This window comes from Magnolia sinica, chromosome 1 (genome assembly GCF_029962835.1).
Source record: "Magnolia sinica isolate HGM2019 chromosome 1, MsV1, whole genome shotgun sequence".
NCBI lineage: Eukaryota > Viridiplantae > Streptophyta > Magnoliopsida > Magnoliales > Magnoliaceae > Magnolia > Magnolia sinica.
In genome coordinates, this window is record NC_080573.1 from 91555391 (window position 1) to 91575432 (window position 20042).

At 41.0% G+C, this 20042-nt stretch overlaps 1 protein-coding gene across 2 annotated transcripts in view; it reads right to left on the reverse strand.

Annotated features, from left to right (window-relative positions):
* Positions 1–20042, reverse strand: part of LOC131251595 (nucleobase-ascorbate transporter 12-like) — a 69709-nt gene that overhangs the window by 45882 nt on the left and 3785 nt on the right. For both annotated transcript variants that reach the window (XM_058252418.1, XM_058252410.1), the window contains one exon: positions 10771–10871. In XM_058252418.1, the coding sequence (XP_058108401.1) occupies positions 10771–10871 (101 nt within the window). The remainder of the gene's footprint in view (positions 1–10770; positions 10872–20042) is intronic.

The following is a 20042-nucleotide window of genomic DNA, read 5'->3' on the forward strand; positions in this document are numbered from 1 at the left end:
AAGTATCTCAATCATGCATTTTTGTCTTTTTCAACAGTACTTTTTATAAGAAACAAGCATATATAGACTAAACTTTGGCAAGAAAATCGAATGCTGGGGCATTTTCACACTGGGCTAGAGTGGGGTGGCCTGTGGGATGCAAGGTGCTCTGTAATGGTAACGGTGGTAGTAACGGCCACCACCGTTACCTTTACGATACGGGTCGTAACGGCTGTTACGGCTCCCATAACGTCCGTTACGGTCTCTTTTTTTATTGAAAAAAAAAAATCTCGAAAAACCTGTATATGCCCTGTAATGTTGATTAAAAAGTATAGAAAACATGTATCTACCTCATAACAGACAATTACGAGGCTGTTATGGCCTTTATAGGGACATACGTGCCATTAACGGCAATTACGGGTCATTTTTTTCCATAACGGCCGTTACAACCTCGTAACGTGTAACAGTTGCCATCATTACCTTAATGTAACGGCTTTTACGGCACACCATGGTGGGATGCGGGGGCACACTCGGGGTGGGCGGCCTACGGAACCCATGTGATTTGGGGCCCGTGTGAGGCGGAACCCATGGATTTGAGGGCCACAACGGGGCGGAACCCATGGATTTGGGGCCCACGAGGAGGGTTCGGCTGAGGACCTAACCCATGGATGTGAGGCATGAGCTGTGAGATAAAGGGATTAATTCGTCATGCTCTATCAGTTCGAACTTTTAGAACAAGTGATTAATTATCCTGCATCAATTTGGTATCAGAGCGGGAGGTCTCGTGTTCGAGACTCCTCACAGGAGGTGATTAATGCAAGGGCATTTTCACACCTGGCTCGAGTGGGTTAACCTGTGGGATGTGAGGCCACGCTCGAGGTGGGTGGCTCGCGGAACGCATGTGATTTGGGGCCCGTGTGAGGCGGGTGGCTCATGTGAGGCGGAAATCATGGATTTGGGGCCAACGAGGAGGGTTCAGCCGAGAACCCAACCCATGGATGTGGGGCTTGGGTTATGAGATAAAGGGATTAATTCGTCATGCTCTATCAGTTCAAGCTTTTAGAGCAAGTGGTTAGTTGTCCTGCATCAAAATCTTAATAACAAATTTGTGAAGTAAGCCATCCATGCATCAGGGGTTACTACAAACTATTCTCAATTGGATTCAGTTAAAAAGGGCCCAACATTATGCAAAGAGCTTGAGAAACCAAAGTGTGCTATAAAATGTTATATTAACTACATTAATTATAAACGAGAAGAGCTTTCAAAAGGTAAATAACTTATAAGGTTGAGAGGAATAATGTAGTTAATATAATGATATTAAGATTTTCACACCTGGCTCGAATAAAAAACCAGGGCAATATCAGGCACCATATCATATTGGATATTTAAAACCATAGTTAAGGGACCACGACTCTTGTACATAATTGCTACACTACCCTCAGTGCATATGCAAATTAGTCATACACATACATATCTACATATACCACAGCAGTACCAGGTACACATTCCAGTGCTGGCACATAAGGATAACTTCGAAGTTACATTCATTATCCATCCATATGGTCACTTCTCTCAATCTAATAGGAAAATCACAGCTGCATTTCTTGGACATGAACATGTGTCCGTGTCTAACACGAACAAAGGTACTAGGTGTCATAAAAAAAATCAGATTCACCAAAATGTCTATTTAAATATTAATATAATAAAACATTATATTTCTTTTTTGAAAGATGAAGCAATTTATTTAGGCAAGGCCAAAGAGAACAAAACAAGAAAACTAAACAAAAAATTAAAAAGAAACTACCCTAGAAATAGAAAAGACACCCAGAAACTAAAATACAAGGGGACCCAACCCCCTAAAAAAACCCTTAAGGAGCCCAATCCTTGAGTAATGCAAGAACCCCCGCCGGCCGCCGCAGACTGTCTCTTATTATAGAAACAATGCGTCGGCTACGTGTCGGCTACATCTTACCATTCTTAGGGACCGACCAACAGAGAAAGTAAATGGAGAAGGAGATGGAGATGGAAATGGAGAAGAGAGACTAGAGGGAGAGAGATGAAAGACAGGAAGAGTTGCAAAACGTGAAGAGGGTACGAGCGCCATACCCTAACCCTAAACAATGATATGTGTAGACTTCATGCCATGTACAAAACGTGTGGGCCAGCCCTAATACAATGTATTTATTCCATTTTTATTGCCCTACTTATTCATCTCAGGTATTCTACCTATTCAACTACTTACTGGACATTTTCTAGCACTCCCCCTCAAGCTGGAGCATCTTAATAATGTCCACGCTTGGAACAAGGGCTAATATAATCAAACCTAAGAAAAAGAAGAAATTCTTCTCTAACATCCCCCCTCAAACTCAAGGTGCTCTGGAAAATAGGAAATCGAGTTTAAAAAGCCACATGCAACATTTATTTTAAAAATAAATAAATAAATAAAAGATAACACAACCGAGAAAATGAGTAGCACCGGCTATGACGAGAGGCAATCAGGCGGGCAAGTAGTGCTGTGAGGGGCTGGACCAACTATCCAGCACAAATAAGTCGGGATCAACTATCCAGCTCAAACAAGGTTGAGCTAACTGCCCAACACAATCGTAAGTCCAAACCAACTATTCGGAACAAATAAGAATGGACCAACTATCCAATACAAACAATGAGTCCGAGTACATTGCTTGGAGTAAACAAGGCTGGGACAACCACCCAGTCCAAACGCGAGTCGGGCCAACTAACCGATGCATAAATGAGTCGAGCCAACTGCCCTGTATAAACACGTCACATTACACATGCTAGCAAAGGAGCACCTGATACAAAGAAGCTACGATGTTGCCAAATGAGGTGGTGGAAAGAGTCAAGCCCGCATCACACAACCACAAACAGTGCAATCAACAAGGTGGATGAGGTGAGCCACAACAACCATGGCCCAATAGCTAAAATACCAATAGGCTCACAAAAACCAGAGACAATATTCAAGATTTGGGCCCACAACGAACGAGGCCAATCAGTAACTGAGTCAACGGGAACAAGTAGGCCCATAGCAATGATCTGGTCCACACAGCAATCTTCCAAACCACAACAAACAACAGCCCACTAGCAACTTCTAAACCAAGCATTCTAGAGATCTAGGCCCTAAACCAATATCTAGGCCAAGCAACAACTGGGTCTACCAACATCAAGTAGGTCCACAATAACAGGAAAGTGGCAACACACTGTCAGCAACACAGTTGATGAGTCAAAGCAATCACAGCCGTTGATCAAATTAAAACGGCACAACGAAGATCGTGGAGCACAAGATATTGGCGATGATCGGGCGACAAATATAATGGCCCAAAGTGCTCCTAGCAAAGATGTCCCCAAAACACAAAGGACGAGCATGCAGAAGCTGCGAACCGTTGATAGAAGGTGGGCCACAGTAAAAAAGAAAAAAGGTAATATGTGATCTGTAGCGAGTCCTAGTGGTAGCTTATTACGAATAAAGGTAGGCCATTATAATCAGAGAGATCACAGTGGCCCGTCTGATCAATCAGTCCACCTCAGATCCAGCATATGGGTCCAGCAGCAGATGACGATCAGATGTGTTAAATGGTGGCCCTTTAGCCAGCAGATGTGGACCCCAACAGCCATACACAATACACTCCAACAGCAATGGTCCTCAACAGCCTGTGTCAGATGGTCAGCATGCAGATCTGAACCGGATCTAATGAAGGAGAGAGAAGCTCCAGCAATACGAGCATTCAAGCAGTAATGAGGATGGTTGATGGACTGGCATCAATGATGGTTAAAATCTAACGCAGATTTGGGCCACGATGAGATGGTGATCAACCTGTTGATGGTCCACAATGTCAACAGCCAGAGACCCACAGCGCAGAAAGCGTGAGATGAAGAGATGATTGTGGGTCCCACACAACAGCAACAACACCAAAAAACAACAGCACTGCAACAACTGATCATCGGTCCAATGAACTGGACTCCACAGCATCAACACACACAGCAATCATGATGGGTCAACAGTGATGTGGGTCCCTCAAGACAGCAATCTCAGCAATGGCGGCAACACACAGGACCACATAGTAGCAACAGATGCATTTTCCAAGGTGATCTCAACAGATGATCTGATGGTTGAGAAGAACAGTGGTTTGCAAAAACGAATGGAGAAGATGACAAGATTTGGCAAAGATGGCCCCACAATGGCGAGGGCGGCAGATCTTGGAGGGGAACAATGGTGATGAAGAACAGCAACATAGATAGATGCAGAAAGAAGAAAAAGCATCCAGGGAGTCAGCAGATCTCGATGCCACGGCCTGGATCTCGGGTCTCGGCACCGTTGATCGCATATCTGAGATCAACAACGACCTGTAATGACGATCAACCGGTACAGAGGAAACACAGATCCAACTGATACTCAAGAGGAGAAAGATGAATTCCTCTTCACACCATTAATGGCTGATTGCACAACCCAACTGGCTCTTGCAAAACAAACAGCAAATGAGCTTTTTCACATATGAAAGCAGCTATCATAAAGATCGATCTCAACACAGTAGAAAAATGGTGGGCAACAGTCGAGAATGATCAAAAACATTGATCTACGCTGGTATGATCTGGCTGAAAAAGAACCACACTGGGTATTTCCACTGTGCGGATCTGGAACCTTGGGTGAGAATGGAGATGAATGGGAATTCTTTAGCAGATCTAATAACAACAAATTTTCTACAATGACGAGGAAGGTCTAAACTGAAATAGCAACTGATCTATATGGAAACGAGATCACAGCAGGCCGGCAGATCTAAAAACAACAATGGTGATCTTCACGCACAGATCATATCAGAGGCCAGAGATTGCAGTGATTAAGAAGGCGAGCAATCACCACTCTGATACCATGTTGAATTGCTACATCTTGCGGCTCTTAGGGACCAACCAGCAGAGAAAGTAAATGGAGATGGAAATGGAGGATAGCGACTAGAGGGAGAGAGATGAGAGAGAGGAAAAGTCGTAAAACGTGAAGAGGGTATGGGCCAAGGTGTCCCGTATCGGTATCGGTTGGCGTAACGGTGCCCTCTGAAACCGATACGGATACGGGAGCATAACGGCAATGCGGGGGCATAACGGCGCAATTTTTTTTTGCCAAAAAAATATGAAAAAAATATGGATTGAATCCGGAATATTCGAAGCATTCCAAATATGCATTCATTTATAAATTGGAACATGTTTATGGTGGCGTAACGGTCCACTCTTTGGTGAGAAGTTGTATCAGATTGTCTGATGAATTTATGAACCAGATAACCTGAATTTGACTACAAAATTCATATATTTATTTTTCTAAATATCTAATTTATATACTTAACAATTTGATATCATTTCTCCCAATAGTTCTTTTAAAAAATGAAATTAAATTTAGGTAGATGGCGTTGCCAATTTGGGGCTGACTTGGAGGACCAATCCATGCCCCAAATTAGCCTCAAATTCCTGCAATTTATTGGAATTATCCCACTTACGAATTGGTGGGCATTTATTGGATAGTGAATCATGAAAAAAGAAAATCAAAAGGCCCTATTTTAAAAAATAAGCGTCCACAAATTAACAATTAAACTATTCAAACAATTTGATTTTGGCATTATGAGTTAGCAATTACAGTCCATAATTTAATTGGTAAATTTTAAGTTAATACGTGTCTTATGTACAATTTTTTAAGGGCCCAAATTAGGTGGGACTCAGATTGTGAAGTGTAGCACACGAGTGTCAAAGTTTTTTGGGCCCCACCCGTGATGAATGTGTTATATCCACACCGTCCATCCATTTTGCCAAATAATTTTAGGGCATGAGCCCAAAAATGAGGCAGATCCAAAGCTCAGGTGGACCGCACCATAAGAAACAACAATAATTAAACATCCACCATTAAAAATTTATTGGGGGCTACTAAAGTTTTAGATCAAGCTGACATGTGTGTTTTCCCTTCATCCATGTCAGTGTGACCCTATTAACAGGTTAGATGGAAAATAAACATTACAGTGGACCTTAAGAAATTTTTAATGGTAAGCATTCTATAACCACTGTTTCCTATGCTATGGTCCACCTGAGATTTGGATCTTACTAATTTTTTGGATCATGACTTAAAATGATGTGGCAAAATGGATGGACAGCATGGAAAAAATACATATATCATGGTGGGGCCCATGTGGCACGTGTACCATTTATTAAGTTGTCCGTTAAAAGGGTGCCGCGTACCCAGTCCATTCATTTGACGTTAGCAATTCATGTGGGCCTAATCATGAGGTATGTGTTATATCTAAACCGTCCATTCATTTGACGAGCTCGACTTAAGGATTGACACGAAAAATAATACAGATCTAATTATCAAGTGGACCACACTGCAAAAAGCAATGGGGGATTGAACGTCTACTGTTGAAACCCTTTTTGGGATCACAGATGTTTTGGATTAATACGAAATTTGTTTTTCCTCTTCATTCAGGTCTTTTTGACCTTACAACAGATTGGATGGAAAATAAACGTTACAGTGGGCCCTACGAATTGTTTAACGGTGAAAATCATTATCTCCACCATTATTTTTGGTGCAGTCCAGATGATCTTTGGATATGATTCATTTTTTTTGTAATGCTTTAAAATGATCTCTAAAATTAGATGAACAGTGTCGATATAATAAATACATCACTGTGGAGCCCATGTAACTTTGATCTCCTTTGAACCGTTCGTACAACTCGGAGCTCGAGGAGTGTCAGCGCTCGTCTTAGCATGACACGTACTTGCAGCAGTCAGCTGCTGCAAATAAAAAAAAAATGGAGAGAGAGTTATTTGCGATACCAAATGAAAAAAGAGGAAAAGAAGAGGGAAACCGAAAAAGGAAAAAGAGGGGGGCGGGGGGGGGAGAGAGAGAGAGAGAGAAGAAGAAGAAGAAGAAGAAGGAGAAGAAGAAGAAGAAAAGAAAGAAAAAAGAAAAAAGGTACGTTTTTTTTTCCCCTTTTTCTTTAGCCCGTAATGGCTGTTACGGGACGTAACAGCCATTATGGCCCGTAACGGCCGTTACAGTCACAAAATTGGGGGGGTGCCCGTTTCAACCCCGTATCGCGTAACGGTGTCAGCCGTAACCGTTACGTATCGACCGTTACGTAACCAATTTGGGACACCCTAGTATGGGCTCCATACCCTAACCCTAAACAATGATACATAGACTTCATGTCGTGTGCAAAACATGTGCCCATATTTAGCCTAATAGGCCCAACATGGGCCAGCCCTAATACAATGTATTTATTCAATTGTTATCGTGCTACTTATTCAACTCAGGTATCCTACCAATTCAACTACTCCTTGGACATATTTTCTAACTCAACGATCATTTCGCTCTCCCCAAATCGCCCAGAGGACCAAAAGCATAGATAATCTCCATTTCTTTTTGCCAAGCCTAGCACCGGAACAGTCATGCCAAGAACAGAAGAAATGGGCAATAGAGGGCATCTCCCAAGGTATTGCTGCAAGGGAAAGGATTCCGAACCAAATAAACGAGGAGAAAGTGTAATGGAGGAATAAATGGTCCACAGATTCCACCTCTCCAAAACATAGCAAGCACACATCAGGCAGCACCATGCCATGTTTTTGAATATTATCAATCGTCAATGTCTGATTCCTCCCCACCAACCATGCGAAGGCAGCAACCTTTGGAGGAGCCCCACAGAACCAAACTACGCCATTATGACTGCCACGGAGAAGGACTACAGGCTAAGAAAGATGGTCGTAGAAGGATTTCACCAAGAATACTGATGAACTTCCGATCTTCCAAACCAACGAGTCCTCACCCAAAAACAGCACAAACCTCTGCAAACAGGAAAGGAGTCTCACTAGATCATCTATTTCGACATCCCTTGAATGCCTAAAGGGCAAGAGCCAAATCCCTAAAGGGTGGGAGCCAAATCCCTTCCCCTAGAGAAAGAGAGGCTTTAATGAAGGTAATACAACCTCTGAGAGAAAGAAGCCTACTCTTCCAAGGAGAGAGTTTCTTCTCCAACCTCTCAATGAGCCTATCCCACACATACAAAGCTAGTTTCCCCACACAAAGAGGGAGACTCGGATATAAGGTTGGGAAAGAGCCGACTCGACACCCAAACAAGTTCGCCAATATCAACACCCGACAAATGGATACCAAAATATTCAAACTTCGAAATATTTACCTTAACCCACAAACGACTTCAAACCAACAAATAGACATGCCCAAATTTTCTACCAGTCTCACTAGCCTAACAAAACAATTAAGTGTCATCAACAAACTGTAGGTGATTGATGCACTGGGAGAAATTCACAACCAAAAACCCAGAAAACAACCCTGCCTCTTGGCCTCTTAATAGCATACGACTGAGAGCTTCTTAGCCCAAAATAAAGAGAAAAGAGATAGCAGGTCACCTTGACACAAGCCCCATGAGGACTGAAAATAACCAAATGGAGATCCATGAATGAGAACCGAAAACTTAGAAAAGGAGACGAGAAAAAATCCAAGATCTCCATGTGGAATCAAAGCCCATACGAAGCGTCATATGATGCAGAAATGACCAGTCGACATGGTCATAGGCCTTTCCAAGATCAAGTTTACAAAGCACAACTGGTGTACCCGCTTTCTAGCAGGAACCCAAGGGCAATCAACATGCTATCTAAGATTTGTCTACTAGAAATGAAAGCACACTGGTACAAGGAGATAGTGTTTTCAATAGCGCCGTAGCGTAGTGAAAACGCTATGTAGCGTACACAAGTAGTGTAATTCCCTAGTAGCATAAGCTACAGTGCATGTAGCGTAAGATACAGTGCATGTAGCGTACACTACATATAGCATAGCATAGCGTGTAGCGTGGATAGCGTAAGCTACCTGAAATCTCATTTTTTTAAGTGTTTTTTCTATTTTAGTTTAACACCTATTTTAAAATGTTGATGACTTATACCTATGACACATGGCACTACATTAAACTAATCCAGACCATCCAAATTTTGGTCTATATCATGAATTTGTGGTGTTTCAATTTTTATTTTTATTTTTTTTTTATTTTTTTTTTTTAAAAAGTCACACTTAAAGATGTCTAAAGGCAAAGAGAGATATTTTGCATGGAAATAAGTGGTTAAATGTGCATAATGGCCGTTTTTTAATTAAATGTGCTTAGCAGCCTTGGGCCATTAAGAACTGTTTCAAGCCAGTAACAGCTAGAGCTGGGCAGAAACCGACCCGATCCGAACCAAACCGAAGGCCTGGATCGATGCGGTTCGAGTAGGATCAATCAGATCCGACCATTCATCAGATCGAGTTCAGATCAATGTCAATCTGAACCGATCCGATCCGAATCTATTAATAAGTTGTGTATATTTACTATTTTACCCTATATATATATATATATATATATATATATATATATATACCTTTTACTTTTTAACCTACCCTCCACCCGCACCTGAACGGCCGCCGAACCCTAAATCCCCAAAATCTCTCTCGTCTCTACCCGAACGAGCAGGAGCAGGCAGCCATCTCGATCCCGATCTGGCCACTCCAGACTCCTCTCAATTAAAAAGACAAGTAAATACCCCAAAAGATGAAGTTCTATTGTTGCTTTGTATTGTGATGGTATTTCCATCAATGCCGCCAGAGCAAACTGCGTCTCCTTCTTGCATAAGGGGATGTTTTACGCCATTATCTCCATGAAATTCACAAACTGCAAGGGATAAAAGCAATGGTTCTTTGTATACGAGCTGGGGTTTTTTTTTTTTGGATGGTTAGGCTGTTTATATGACCATTATCCCACACAGGATCCAGTTTTAGAAGTGTTTATAGTTTGGATTTATAACCTGAAAATTGTTAAAGGCCCGAACAAGTATATTGTCATCAAATTGTCATTGGACAGAGTCGGATTAGAATTTTTTGTTTTTAAAAAAAAATTCAAAAAAATAAAATCAGGACCGATTCGAACCGTGCCCAATCCAATCTGACTCGGTTTCCCTGACCGAGTCAAACTCAGATCAGGCCAGCAGTGGTCTGGATTGGTTCGAGTCAGATGACCCGGACTCGGTCCCGAATCGGATCGAATTCGGGTCAGCCCATGTAAATTTCAGACCGAGTCGAGTTGGACCCAATCCAATCTGACTCGGTCTGATGCCCAGCTCTAGTAACAGCCCGTAACGGGGTCATTACATTCCTTCTTTTTTTTTTTGGAACAGGGCCCGAACCGTTTCAAGCTCTCTCTCTCTATATGATTGACTGAACACAACACCTCTACAAGTAGAGATGCAGTGGTCACTTCTGTTGCATGCCAGCATTACTTTACAATCTTTATCATGCAATCTTACTCTAATGGGAAAATTCAGTGTTTGGCATCACATCAGGAGTGCATATATGTAGCTAATATGAACAACTGCATTCAGCTAAATAGCCTTTAATATAAGGATAGTGGCCTTTTGCAAAATGAATAGTCCTTGGCAACCAGTTCCGGTGCTTAAAATCAAACTGTCAATCTGCATTATATAACTGAAAAAAATGACCTCTTTGTAAACAAGGTCAACTGATTTCATACACATTCAAGCCTATATCATGCTCCCAAAATGTATTGAATTTAGAAGCAAATGAAATACCATGTGCAGGTGATGAAAGATTACATCCCAAAATATTCAACCACAAAAAAAAAAAAAAAAAAAAAAAAAGAATGCTATCTTTTTTTATCTTTTTGAATGGTAACAGAGATGCAAACTTGTTGAAATGCGTACCTTTAAAAAGATTTTTTTTTTTTTTCTGACAGATGAGAAGCATACCTCAAAAAGATTGACATCAGACCACTGTAACCCATTATTGCTTGAAATGCAGAAGATATAATTATAGCCCCTTGTAGCTCCTTCATGATGTGCTTAAAACTCTGCATGAAAAATTAATGGGTTGAGAACCATTGCAGATTCCACTCCCGAGTATGAAATTTGATAAACTAAGAACATCATTATTAAATAATAAAGAATAGCAACGTCACAAATATATTAAAAATTAGAATGATAACATAGACTGTTTCTACAACTACATCCAGAATTTGCAGTTCCAGACACAAGCAGAAAATAATTTTAGGAAGTTGTCCATATTAAGCTATTCATCCTATATATGGCAAACCAACCAACTAGGCACAGCATTTAGATGACTCATTAGTCCCGTTCTCTTCATTTTACCAGCCATGTATCAAAGAAGAAACAATACAAAAACAAGGAGCTAAGCAACCTGACAACCAACGCTATTGAAATATATCCAATGTACATGCCCAACTTTCCACTCTAAGGTTTGCCTAGTAATCCACCATTAGCTTCCGCATTCAAACAGGATATTTTATACAAAGAAACAAAGAGACTTTCTTTCTTTGATCGAAAAAGGTGAATTTTAATAAATTTATTAAAGAAAAAAAGAACAAATTACAAAATAAAAAGGCATCTGCAAATCGAAAGGCACAACCACCCTTCCCTAGCAAGAGGATCGACTTTAGATTTCCCTCCCTGGGAATATGCTAGTAAGGACATACAAATTTCCTGAATTTCTTTAACCCAATTAACCCACTTCCAAGGGAAGCAAAGAGAAGAAAGGGCTTGTTTTATGGATTGGTCAAATACCCTTCAGCAACCACTGGCATGCAGGCCAACCCACCCCAACCCATAAGGCCCTTAACTCTGCCTCATTTGAATTTGTTTCCCATTCAACACAGGGAATTCCGCAGACTCCAACTTGCTCATCTTGAACGATGCCCTCGGTCCTAGCAGGACCCAGGTTACCATGAAAGCTCCGATGAACATTAAATTTCTAAGCTCAATCATGATCAGTTGAAATATGATCCCATGCAAACCTTACAGAATCTTACCTAAAGGTCAATCCCTTGTTTACAAAATTTTGCATATATATATATATATATATATATATATATATATATGAAATTTGATAAAAGATAAAAGTACAAAAACAGAAAACTTCAAATATATGAAAAAATCAGTTAAGGTGAATATACTAAAGAAAAGATAAAAGTACAAAAACAGAAAAGCATCCTAAATTGCATGACCTTTTAGGGGTGCACCATGGGTTGGCCTCAACCCGAACCTGACTGGCCCAACCCTTTAGGTCAGGTTGGGTTCGGTGGGCTGAGGTCTGGTGGCTCGGGCTGTAAATCCTCAATCCGACCTTAGGTTGGGTTCAAGTTATTGAGAATATATGTAAAAAAGTAAAAGCATGTACATAGTCTGGTACACAATGTTGGACCACTATACTTCCATATATTAATTGTAGGTGTAGGTGTAGGTGCATGTGGGCCTATGATTGAGCCCACAGGTACCAGTGTTTTCAGTAGCGTTGTAACGTAGCGTAGCGAAAACGCTATGTAGTGTACGCAAGTAGCATAATTCCCTAGTAGTGTAAGTTACAGGGTATGTAGCGAAAGCTACAGTGCATGTAGCGTACGCTACATATAGCATAGCATAATGTATAGCGTGGATAGCATAAGCTACCTGAAATCTCATTTTTTAAGTGTTTTTTCTATTTTAGTTTAACACCTATTTTAAAATGGTGATGAGTTATACCTATGACACATGGCACTACATTAAACTAATCTGGACCATCCAAGTTTAATGGGGACATCACACGCACTCATGCCGCCCCCCTACGCACGTACGCCAGAAGGAGAGCCCCACCGTCGATCTGGATTGATGACGACGTCCAGGGAGGGCCTCCTACCTAGAAGACGAAGTTTTGATTCAAAAGAGTGAGCCCGTTAGTCAAGAAAAGCCCATCATGGGATCTCATGATCGTGGCCCACTAGTCAGATTGATTTAATATTTTAGGTTTTGCTTATTAATGTTATTTAGAACATCATGGACGCTTTAAATTTCTTTGATTAGTTTTTATTTTGATTTACTTCATCGCCAAGTAATAGGTTGCGCACATGACGCGAGTTTTGGGGTATAGGGTTTTCCTATAAATAGGCACCCCTTGTAGCTTTTTTTTAATTGATTAAAGATTAATAAAAATTCTGCGTTTTCCTACTCTCTAAGTTGTGAAGCCTAATAGGGTGCGAAGCCCTCCCTTCATCGAACGGTTAACTACCGTGGTGCGAAGCCACATCTATCCCGATTCACCCCCATCCATCGCTATCTCTACTACCTATCTTCTACCATCCCTTCTTCTCATCTCACCCCATCATCTACACTTCGAATCAATCATCTATTGCAGCAATTCTCCTCCCCACAGCAGAATTTCAGAATCTAGCCTTACAGGAGGGCTGAAACTTCGGCGGAGCATCACACACAAACCGTACATCGGATCGAGCTGAGATTTGGCAGTTTTGGAGTCCATCCCTGGCCGACCAGGGCCAAGGTGGCCTTTTTCTGAATAGTAGGCCCCACACACGTGCGGCCGGGATCACACGCACGTGCGTCTCGGCCATTGTCGTTGTCCACGCGTGCAGTACTTATCTGGTTCGTCTCTCTCCTCTCTTTCACTCCGTTTTCACCCAAAATCCCTAAACCTAACCCTAAATTACTCAAATTTCCAATTTTATGTCCTTTTTCTTACTCTAGGGTTCCTCGAATTGGAATTTCTGAATCCCTTAGATTAGGGACTGATTACTATGCATGTGTGGATGATTATTTCTTATCTTTGAGTATCATTTGGTTCATAATTTTTATTGATCCAGCCCTATCATGTGTAGGCCTGGACCCGAATAGATTCCCCTTAATTGAATGTTTGGACTTTCATGTGGGATATGGAATTTGTGTAATTGTTTCTGAACTAACGTGATCTTAAGCTTGAAATCTCGCATATCATATTTAATTTTCATGTCCTGCGTCAAAGTTGTGGTCTATATCATGAATTTGTAGTGTTTCAATAAATAAATAAATAAGTCACACTTAGAGATGTCTAAAGGCAGAGAGAGAGATTTTGCATGGAAATAAGTGGTTGATGATCCAGATTCATAGTCAAGAACTCATAAAAATTATGCATTTTGTAAATTTTATCATATTTTCTATTATTTTAATTAAAAATATTAAGGATTGTGTAGCTTACACTACACACTATAAAGGGCCAAATGCCACACTATACGCTACATGCTATTTAAAACTCTGACAGGTACATACACCTCGGCCTTATGTGTTATGGGCCTCACTCTTAGCCTTTTTCCCATTTCTCTCTTTCTTTTATGCTTTCATTATTTGGCCCCTAATCTTTTTTAAAGTTTTTTTCTTTCATAATAAGTGCATGTATATGGCAAACAGTAAGCATCATCGATGTACTCCCCACAGACGCAAGTTCAATTCCCCTCCTTGGGATTACCCTATGCACGTGGTTTGTGGGTGATTGCATGCATCCGTAGGGAATAGTCTCGTCTCAAAATTGGGCAGGGACACCCTGACGTCATCAAAAATAATAATAATAAGCGCATATATGTAATTGTACCTTCCCTCCTATTATTATAAATAAGAAGGGGCATGACATCCCAGCACTATGTGCTCTCTTTCCCTCATAATCTCTCTTCCTCTCTTTCTCAAATTCTCTCCTCCTTTGACATCGTATTAGAGCCTAAGTGCTCCTAAGCCTCTTTCCTTCTTCTTCTCCTTCTTCTTCTTCTTTTTCAAAAGCATGGTATTAACTCTCAGACCACATGTGCATATACCCGACAACAAAATGGCGTGGTTGAAAGAAAGAATAGACATCTTTTATAAGTCACTCTTGCTCTTTTGGTTGGAATATTTGTTCCTAAATCTTTTTTGTCAAATATTGTTATTACAGCCTACCATATGAGCAACCGTCTTCCCACTAAAGTTCTTGCTAGAAAGTCTATTATTTAATATTTTTTCATACTTCTATCCAATCTCTGGCATTCCCCTGCATGTCTTTGAGTGTTTATGTTATGTCCATAACACTGATCCTCTTAGAAACAAATTGTTAAATAGTCAAATAGAGTTGTCAAATGCATTTTCTTGGGATATTCATCTTCACAAATGATATATAAATGTCTTCATCCTCTTACTAAAAAGCATTGTCTTCACAAAAGGGATACTCCATACTTTTTTTATAGAAAGGGAGAGACATTTTATGGTTCTTCATGTTCATATTCTTGAGTCTAATCACAATGTCTGCGTCTTCTAATCTTGATAGTGATAAAAATAAGGTTGTTGATTCCACTAAGTTAAACTTGAGAGTATATGAACAAATGAATGTTTATAAACCCATTCTTTCTTAGGACACCACACCACGAAACATGCTCTTTTGGCTACAGGTACTGATATTGTTCCTACTTGATTGTCTAGTTATGATGATCCTTATTTAGAACCTACCTTTAGTTAACCTCTTGGTGTAAGAAAAGCAAAGACATAGTGTACCTCTCATCCTATTCAAAGGTTTGTTTCCTAGCATTCATTATCCCCCCATCATCAATCCTTTGTTTCGGCTATTGAGTGTTCTTCATCCACCATTCCTAAAAATCTTTAAAATGCTTTTATTTTTCCTCTGCGACACCAAGCTATAAAGGAGGAGATGGTAGCTCTTGAAGGGAATCATACTTCTCAAGTACAACCCAATGGAAATATAGCTCGCCATAAACCCACCTTGCAATTAGATGTTTTACCCAAACCTTTGGTAAGGATTATTCAAGACCTTTACTCTTGTTGCTAAGATAAACTCTATACGAGTTATTATTCCTCTTGCTGCCAATTTGAATTGGCCCTTGCATTAGTCGGATGTCAAGGATACTTTTTTGAATGATGATTTGACCAATGAGATCTATATGCTTCCTCCATCTAGATTTGCTCAAAGGGGGGAGAAAAGCAAATGATATCATCTGAAGAAGGCGATATGGGTTGAAGCAAGCTCCTCGCAACTGATTTGAAAGGTTTAGTAGGGCCTTAATTAGTATTGGTTTCACTCGTATCCATTCTTTGATCATTCTGTGTTCGTCAAGCGGCATGCGAAGGGGACTATTATTGTGAACGTGTTTGTGGATGATATTCTTGTTACAGGTGATGATGTTAATGGTATATTAACACTGAAATTATATTTAAGCAAGGTATTTGATATTAAAGATTCAGTACCATTAAAATCTTTATTAAAATTGAAGTTTCTCGGTCGAAGAAGAGTATAGTTCTGTCTCCATGGAAATATGCTCTTGATTTGTTGACTTCAACTGGGAATCTTAGTTTCAAAACTATTGATTTTATTGAAAGTTAGAAGCTTAAGGAAGATAGTGAGGAACTTCTCGAGGAAGCTCATGCAAAATCTTCATAACGCATCCAGCTCCTTGGAATATCTCCTACAACAACTCAAGGAAATCTTCCATTTAGTAGTGATTAAGGTTTACTGTGTAAGCCATGCTCCACAACTGTGGCCCCCCAACACCTTAAAATAATCTTTCACGGGAGATTCTTTTTTGGAAACCACTTTATATAACTTTGGGATTTAGTTGGGAATGTCAAAGCAAGGGGCCTTGTCTCCCAAACATTCATCTTCCCATAACCTCATCTTTCACCTTATGTAATATTGAAACCGATGCCTTCCTCGAATATCTTTCCCCAAATTGTTTGAATGTTAACCATTTTGCTTAGGCCTTTTCAGTTTCCACATGTGGGTCCCATTTCCCATTGCAATATGCTTAGGTCCCAACCCCTATTTGATCAACCATACTCCTCATCCATTATCTACAATATTGAAATAGATACCTTCTTCGAAGATCATCCCCCAAATTGTTTGATCATTAACCATTTTGTGTGCCTTTTCAATTTCCATACGTCAGACCCATTTACCACTAATTCTCAGGTCCCACCCCCTTTTTAATCTAGCCTCCAATAGCTGTTAAGGAAAGTGAAGTTTGATCCTCGAGAGGACTCATTGGTGTGGCGTAGAAGCGCTTCTAGGAAGTTATTTGTTAAATCGTTATTTGGTGTGGTTTTGGAGAATTCGCATGGTCTCCCTAGGCATCCGTTCCATCATTGGTTTTATGGGGCTCATCCTCGTGTGGTTGGTTTGTCGGAAACGAATCCTCACAATAGATAATGTACAGAGAAGGTCGATGATTCTTCTGAACATTTGCTTCATGCGCATGAGTGATGAGGAGACGATTAACCACATCTTTATTCATTGCCCCACCATAGCCTTTAAGGTGTCTCGTCGGTCCAGTTGTCTAGGGTGGTGCCAACATTGGTGGATGGCCTCCTTTGGGCTTGGCATGGGGGAGGAGTTGGGAGGATCGGCAAATCTAGGCCCAGGCTCCTCATTATGGCAGTTTTCTAACCTATATGGAGAGTGAGGAACAGGGGTTGTTTCAACAATATTGGGGTGAGAGTTGAGGAGGTTATTAGTAGAACCTCTTTGTATTTAGATTCTTGGGTGTGAGTGCGTTTTGGCTTTGTATTTGCTATTTGTCTTTGGTGAGTTTTCTTAATAAAAGCTTAGTTACCTCTCAAAAAATAATAGATAATAATAATCATCCATACTCCATACGCAAAAGCTCCCTCCATAATATACAACTCCCAAGCTCCATGGAATGCCTCCAACAACATTCGCAACGAGGCTCCAATTTTGCTCCCTAATCATTCCTACTCGATCTCTCCCTCTTACATGAATTTTTATCATCTTTTCACTTTATTAAAGGGTATATGTGTTTCTCATTTCTTCCTTCAAAGTTCCTTTGGAATGTCCCTTTGAATCTTCTTGAGTCATTTTCATACAGGACAATTAACCACTTGCTCTAAAAGCTCGAACTGATAGAGCATGGCGAATTAATCCATTTATCTCATAGCCCAGGCCCCAAATCCATGAGTTAGGTCCTCGGCCGAACCCTCATCGTGATCCCCAAATCCATGGGTTCCGCCCTCTCGTGGCCCCAAATCCATAAGTTATGAGGACCGCCCACCTCGAATGTGCCCCTGCATCCCACAGGTCACCCCACTCGAGCCCGATGTGAAAATGTCCCCGCATTAATCACCCCTAGTGAGGAGTCTCAAACACGAGACCAACCTGCCTCTGAGATCAATTTGATGCAGGACAAATAACCACTTGCTCTAAAAGCTCGAACTGATAGAGCATGGCGAATTGATCTCTTTATCTCATAAGCCCAGGCCCCAAATCCATGGGTTAGGTCATCGGCCGAACCCTCCTCGTGAGCCCCAAATCCATGGGTTCCGCCCTCTTGTGGGCACCAAATCCACGGGCTCCGCCTCACACGAGCCCCAAATCCATGGGTTATGCAGGCCGCCCACCTCAAGTGTGCCTCTGCATCCCACAAGCCACTCCGCTCGAGCCCGGTGTGAAAATGCCCCCGCATTACATTTTACAATGGCCATAGAAATTTTGAAGATGGATGGATGGTAAATGGTATGCTAAGAGGTTGGCCAAAGATTACGATGTGTCATAAAAGCCGTTACATAAAGGAAATGATGGCAACCGTTACACGTTACGGGGTTGTAACGGTCATGACAGTTGTTTTGGAAAACATGTCCCGTAACAACCATTAACGGCCCGTTACGCCCCATGTAAAGGTCGTAACAACCCCGTAATGGTCTGTTACGAGGCATAGACAAATTTTTCAGATTTCTTTTCAACATTACGGGGCAGCTATAGTTTTTTTGAGTTTTCTTTTTCAATTTAAAACTAAAAAGAAAGAGAGAGAGAGAGAGAGAGAGAGAGAGAGAGAGACGGGACCTTAGAAAAGCGGCTCTTTCTAATCTTCCTTTATACTTCATGTCTCTATTCAAGTGCCCGGCTAAGATTCTTGTGACCTTAGAAAAATTGAGACGGGATTTACTTTGGCATGGGATGGAGGATAAGAAGAAACTTCACTTGCTAGATTGGAACGAGGTGTGTTAGCAATATCAAGAAGGTAGGGCAGGTGTTAGAAATCTCAAAGTTATGAACCGAGCCTCATTAGGCAACTGGTGGTGGAGACTCGGGACTGAAGAGGAGGCATTATGGAACAGGCTTATCAAATGTAATATGGCCGCTCGGCCAACAGGTGGTGGTCCAAGGAGTCCTCCTCCTATAGAGCTTCTTCCTTATGGAGAGGGGTGCTTAGTTCTAGCAAGGAAGTTCGGAATAGGATTGGGCACTCTATAGGCAAAGGAGATAAGATCAGATTTTGGGAAGATATTTGGGTTGGCTTTTCGGCTTTGAAGGAGGATTTCCCTTTCATCTATCGTTTGGCTCCCGATCGTTCTATTGCGGTTGTTGATTGTTATTCGATTCATGGTAATGAAACGGTTTGGCACCCCCCTTGTAGAAGGAATCTTTATGACTGGGAAATTGAGGAATATGTGGCTCTCCTCCTTCATATCGGCAACAAGCACCCCAACATAAATCAAGATGATAAGCTGATTTGGCATCCGGACAAGAAGGGCCTTTTTTCAGTTAAATCCCTATATCTTTGCATAGGTAGAAAATCAGTGACTCCTAATAAGGCGATGACAACAAAAGTTTGGAAGTACAAAGTGTCTCCTAAGATTTCGGCTTTTGGTTGGTTAGTGGGGAGAAGGAAAGTTCTTACGGTTGATAATATAAGGAAAAGGGGAATGATTATTCCTAACATCTGTCTTTGTTGCATGGCAAACAAAGAAACGACTGATCATCTATTCATTCATTGTCCGTTCTTCCATCAGGTGTGGTCAGTTTTGCTGTCTTCGTGTGCGGTTTCTTGGTCCTTTCCACATTCTACGGATCGCCTGCTCGCAGCCTGGGAAGGTGTATCCTCGGAAAAAGATATTGTTGTGGTTTGGAGAATGACTCTTCTAGCCGTTTGGTGGGCAATCTGGGAAGAAAAAAACAATAGAAGTTTTCGTGATGCTTCCAATCCTGTGGAGGTCATAGTTAGAAGGGTGCACCATCTCATTTTCGAATGGGCTTCGAATGTGGTTAATCTTTCTTCTTGTAATTTTTCCCCTTTTTGTTAGGTGCGAGGCCTACTATCTCAGCAGGTTTTCCCCTTTTTTTGTTTTCTTTGGTTTTTAATGATATTCGCAGTTAATTCTCAAAAGAGAGAGAGAGAGAGAAAGAAAGAGAGAGAGACCGTAACGGCTGTTGCGGG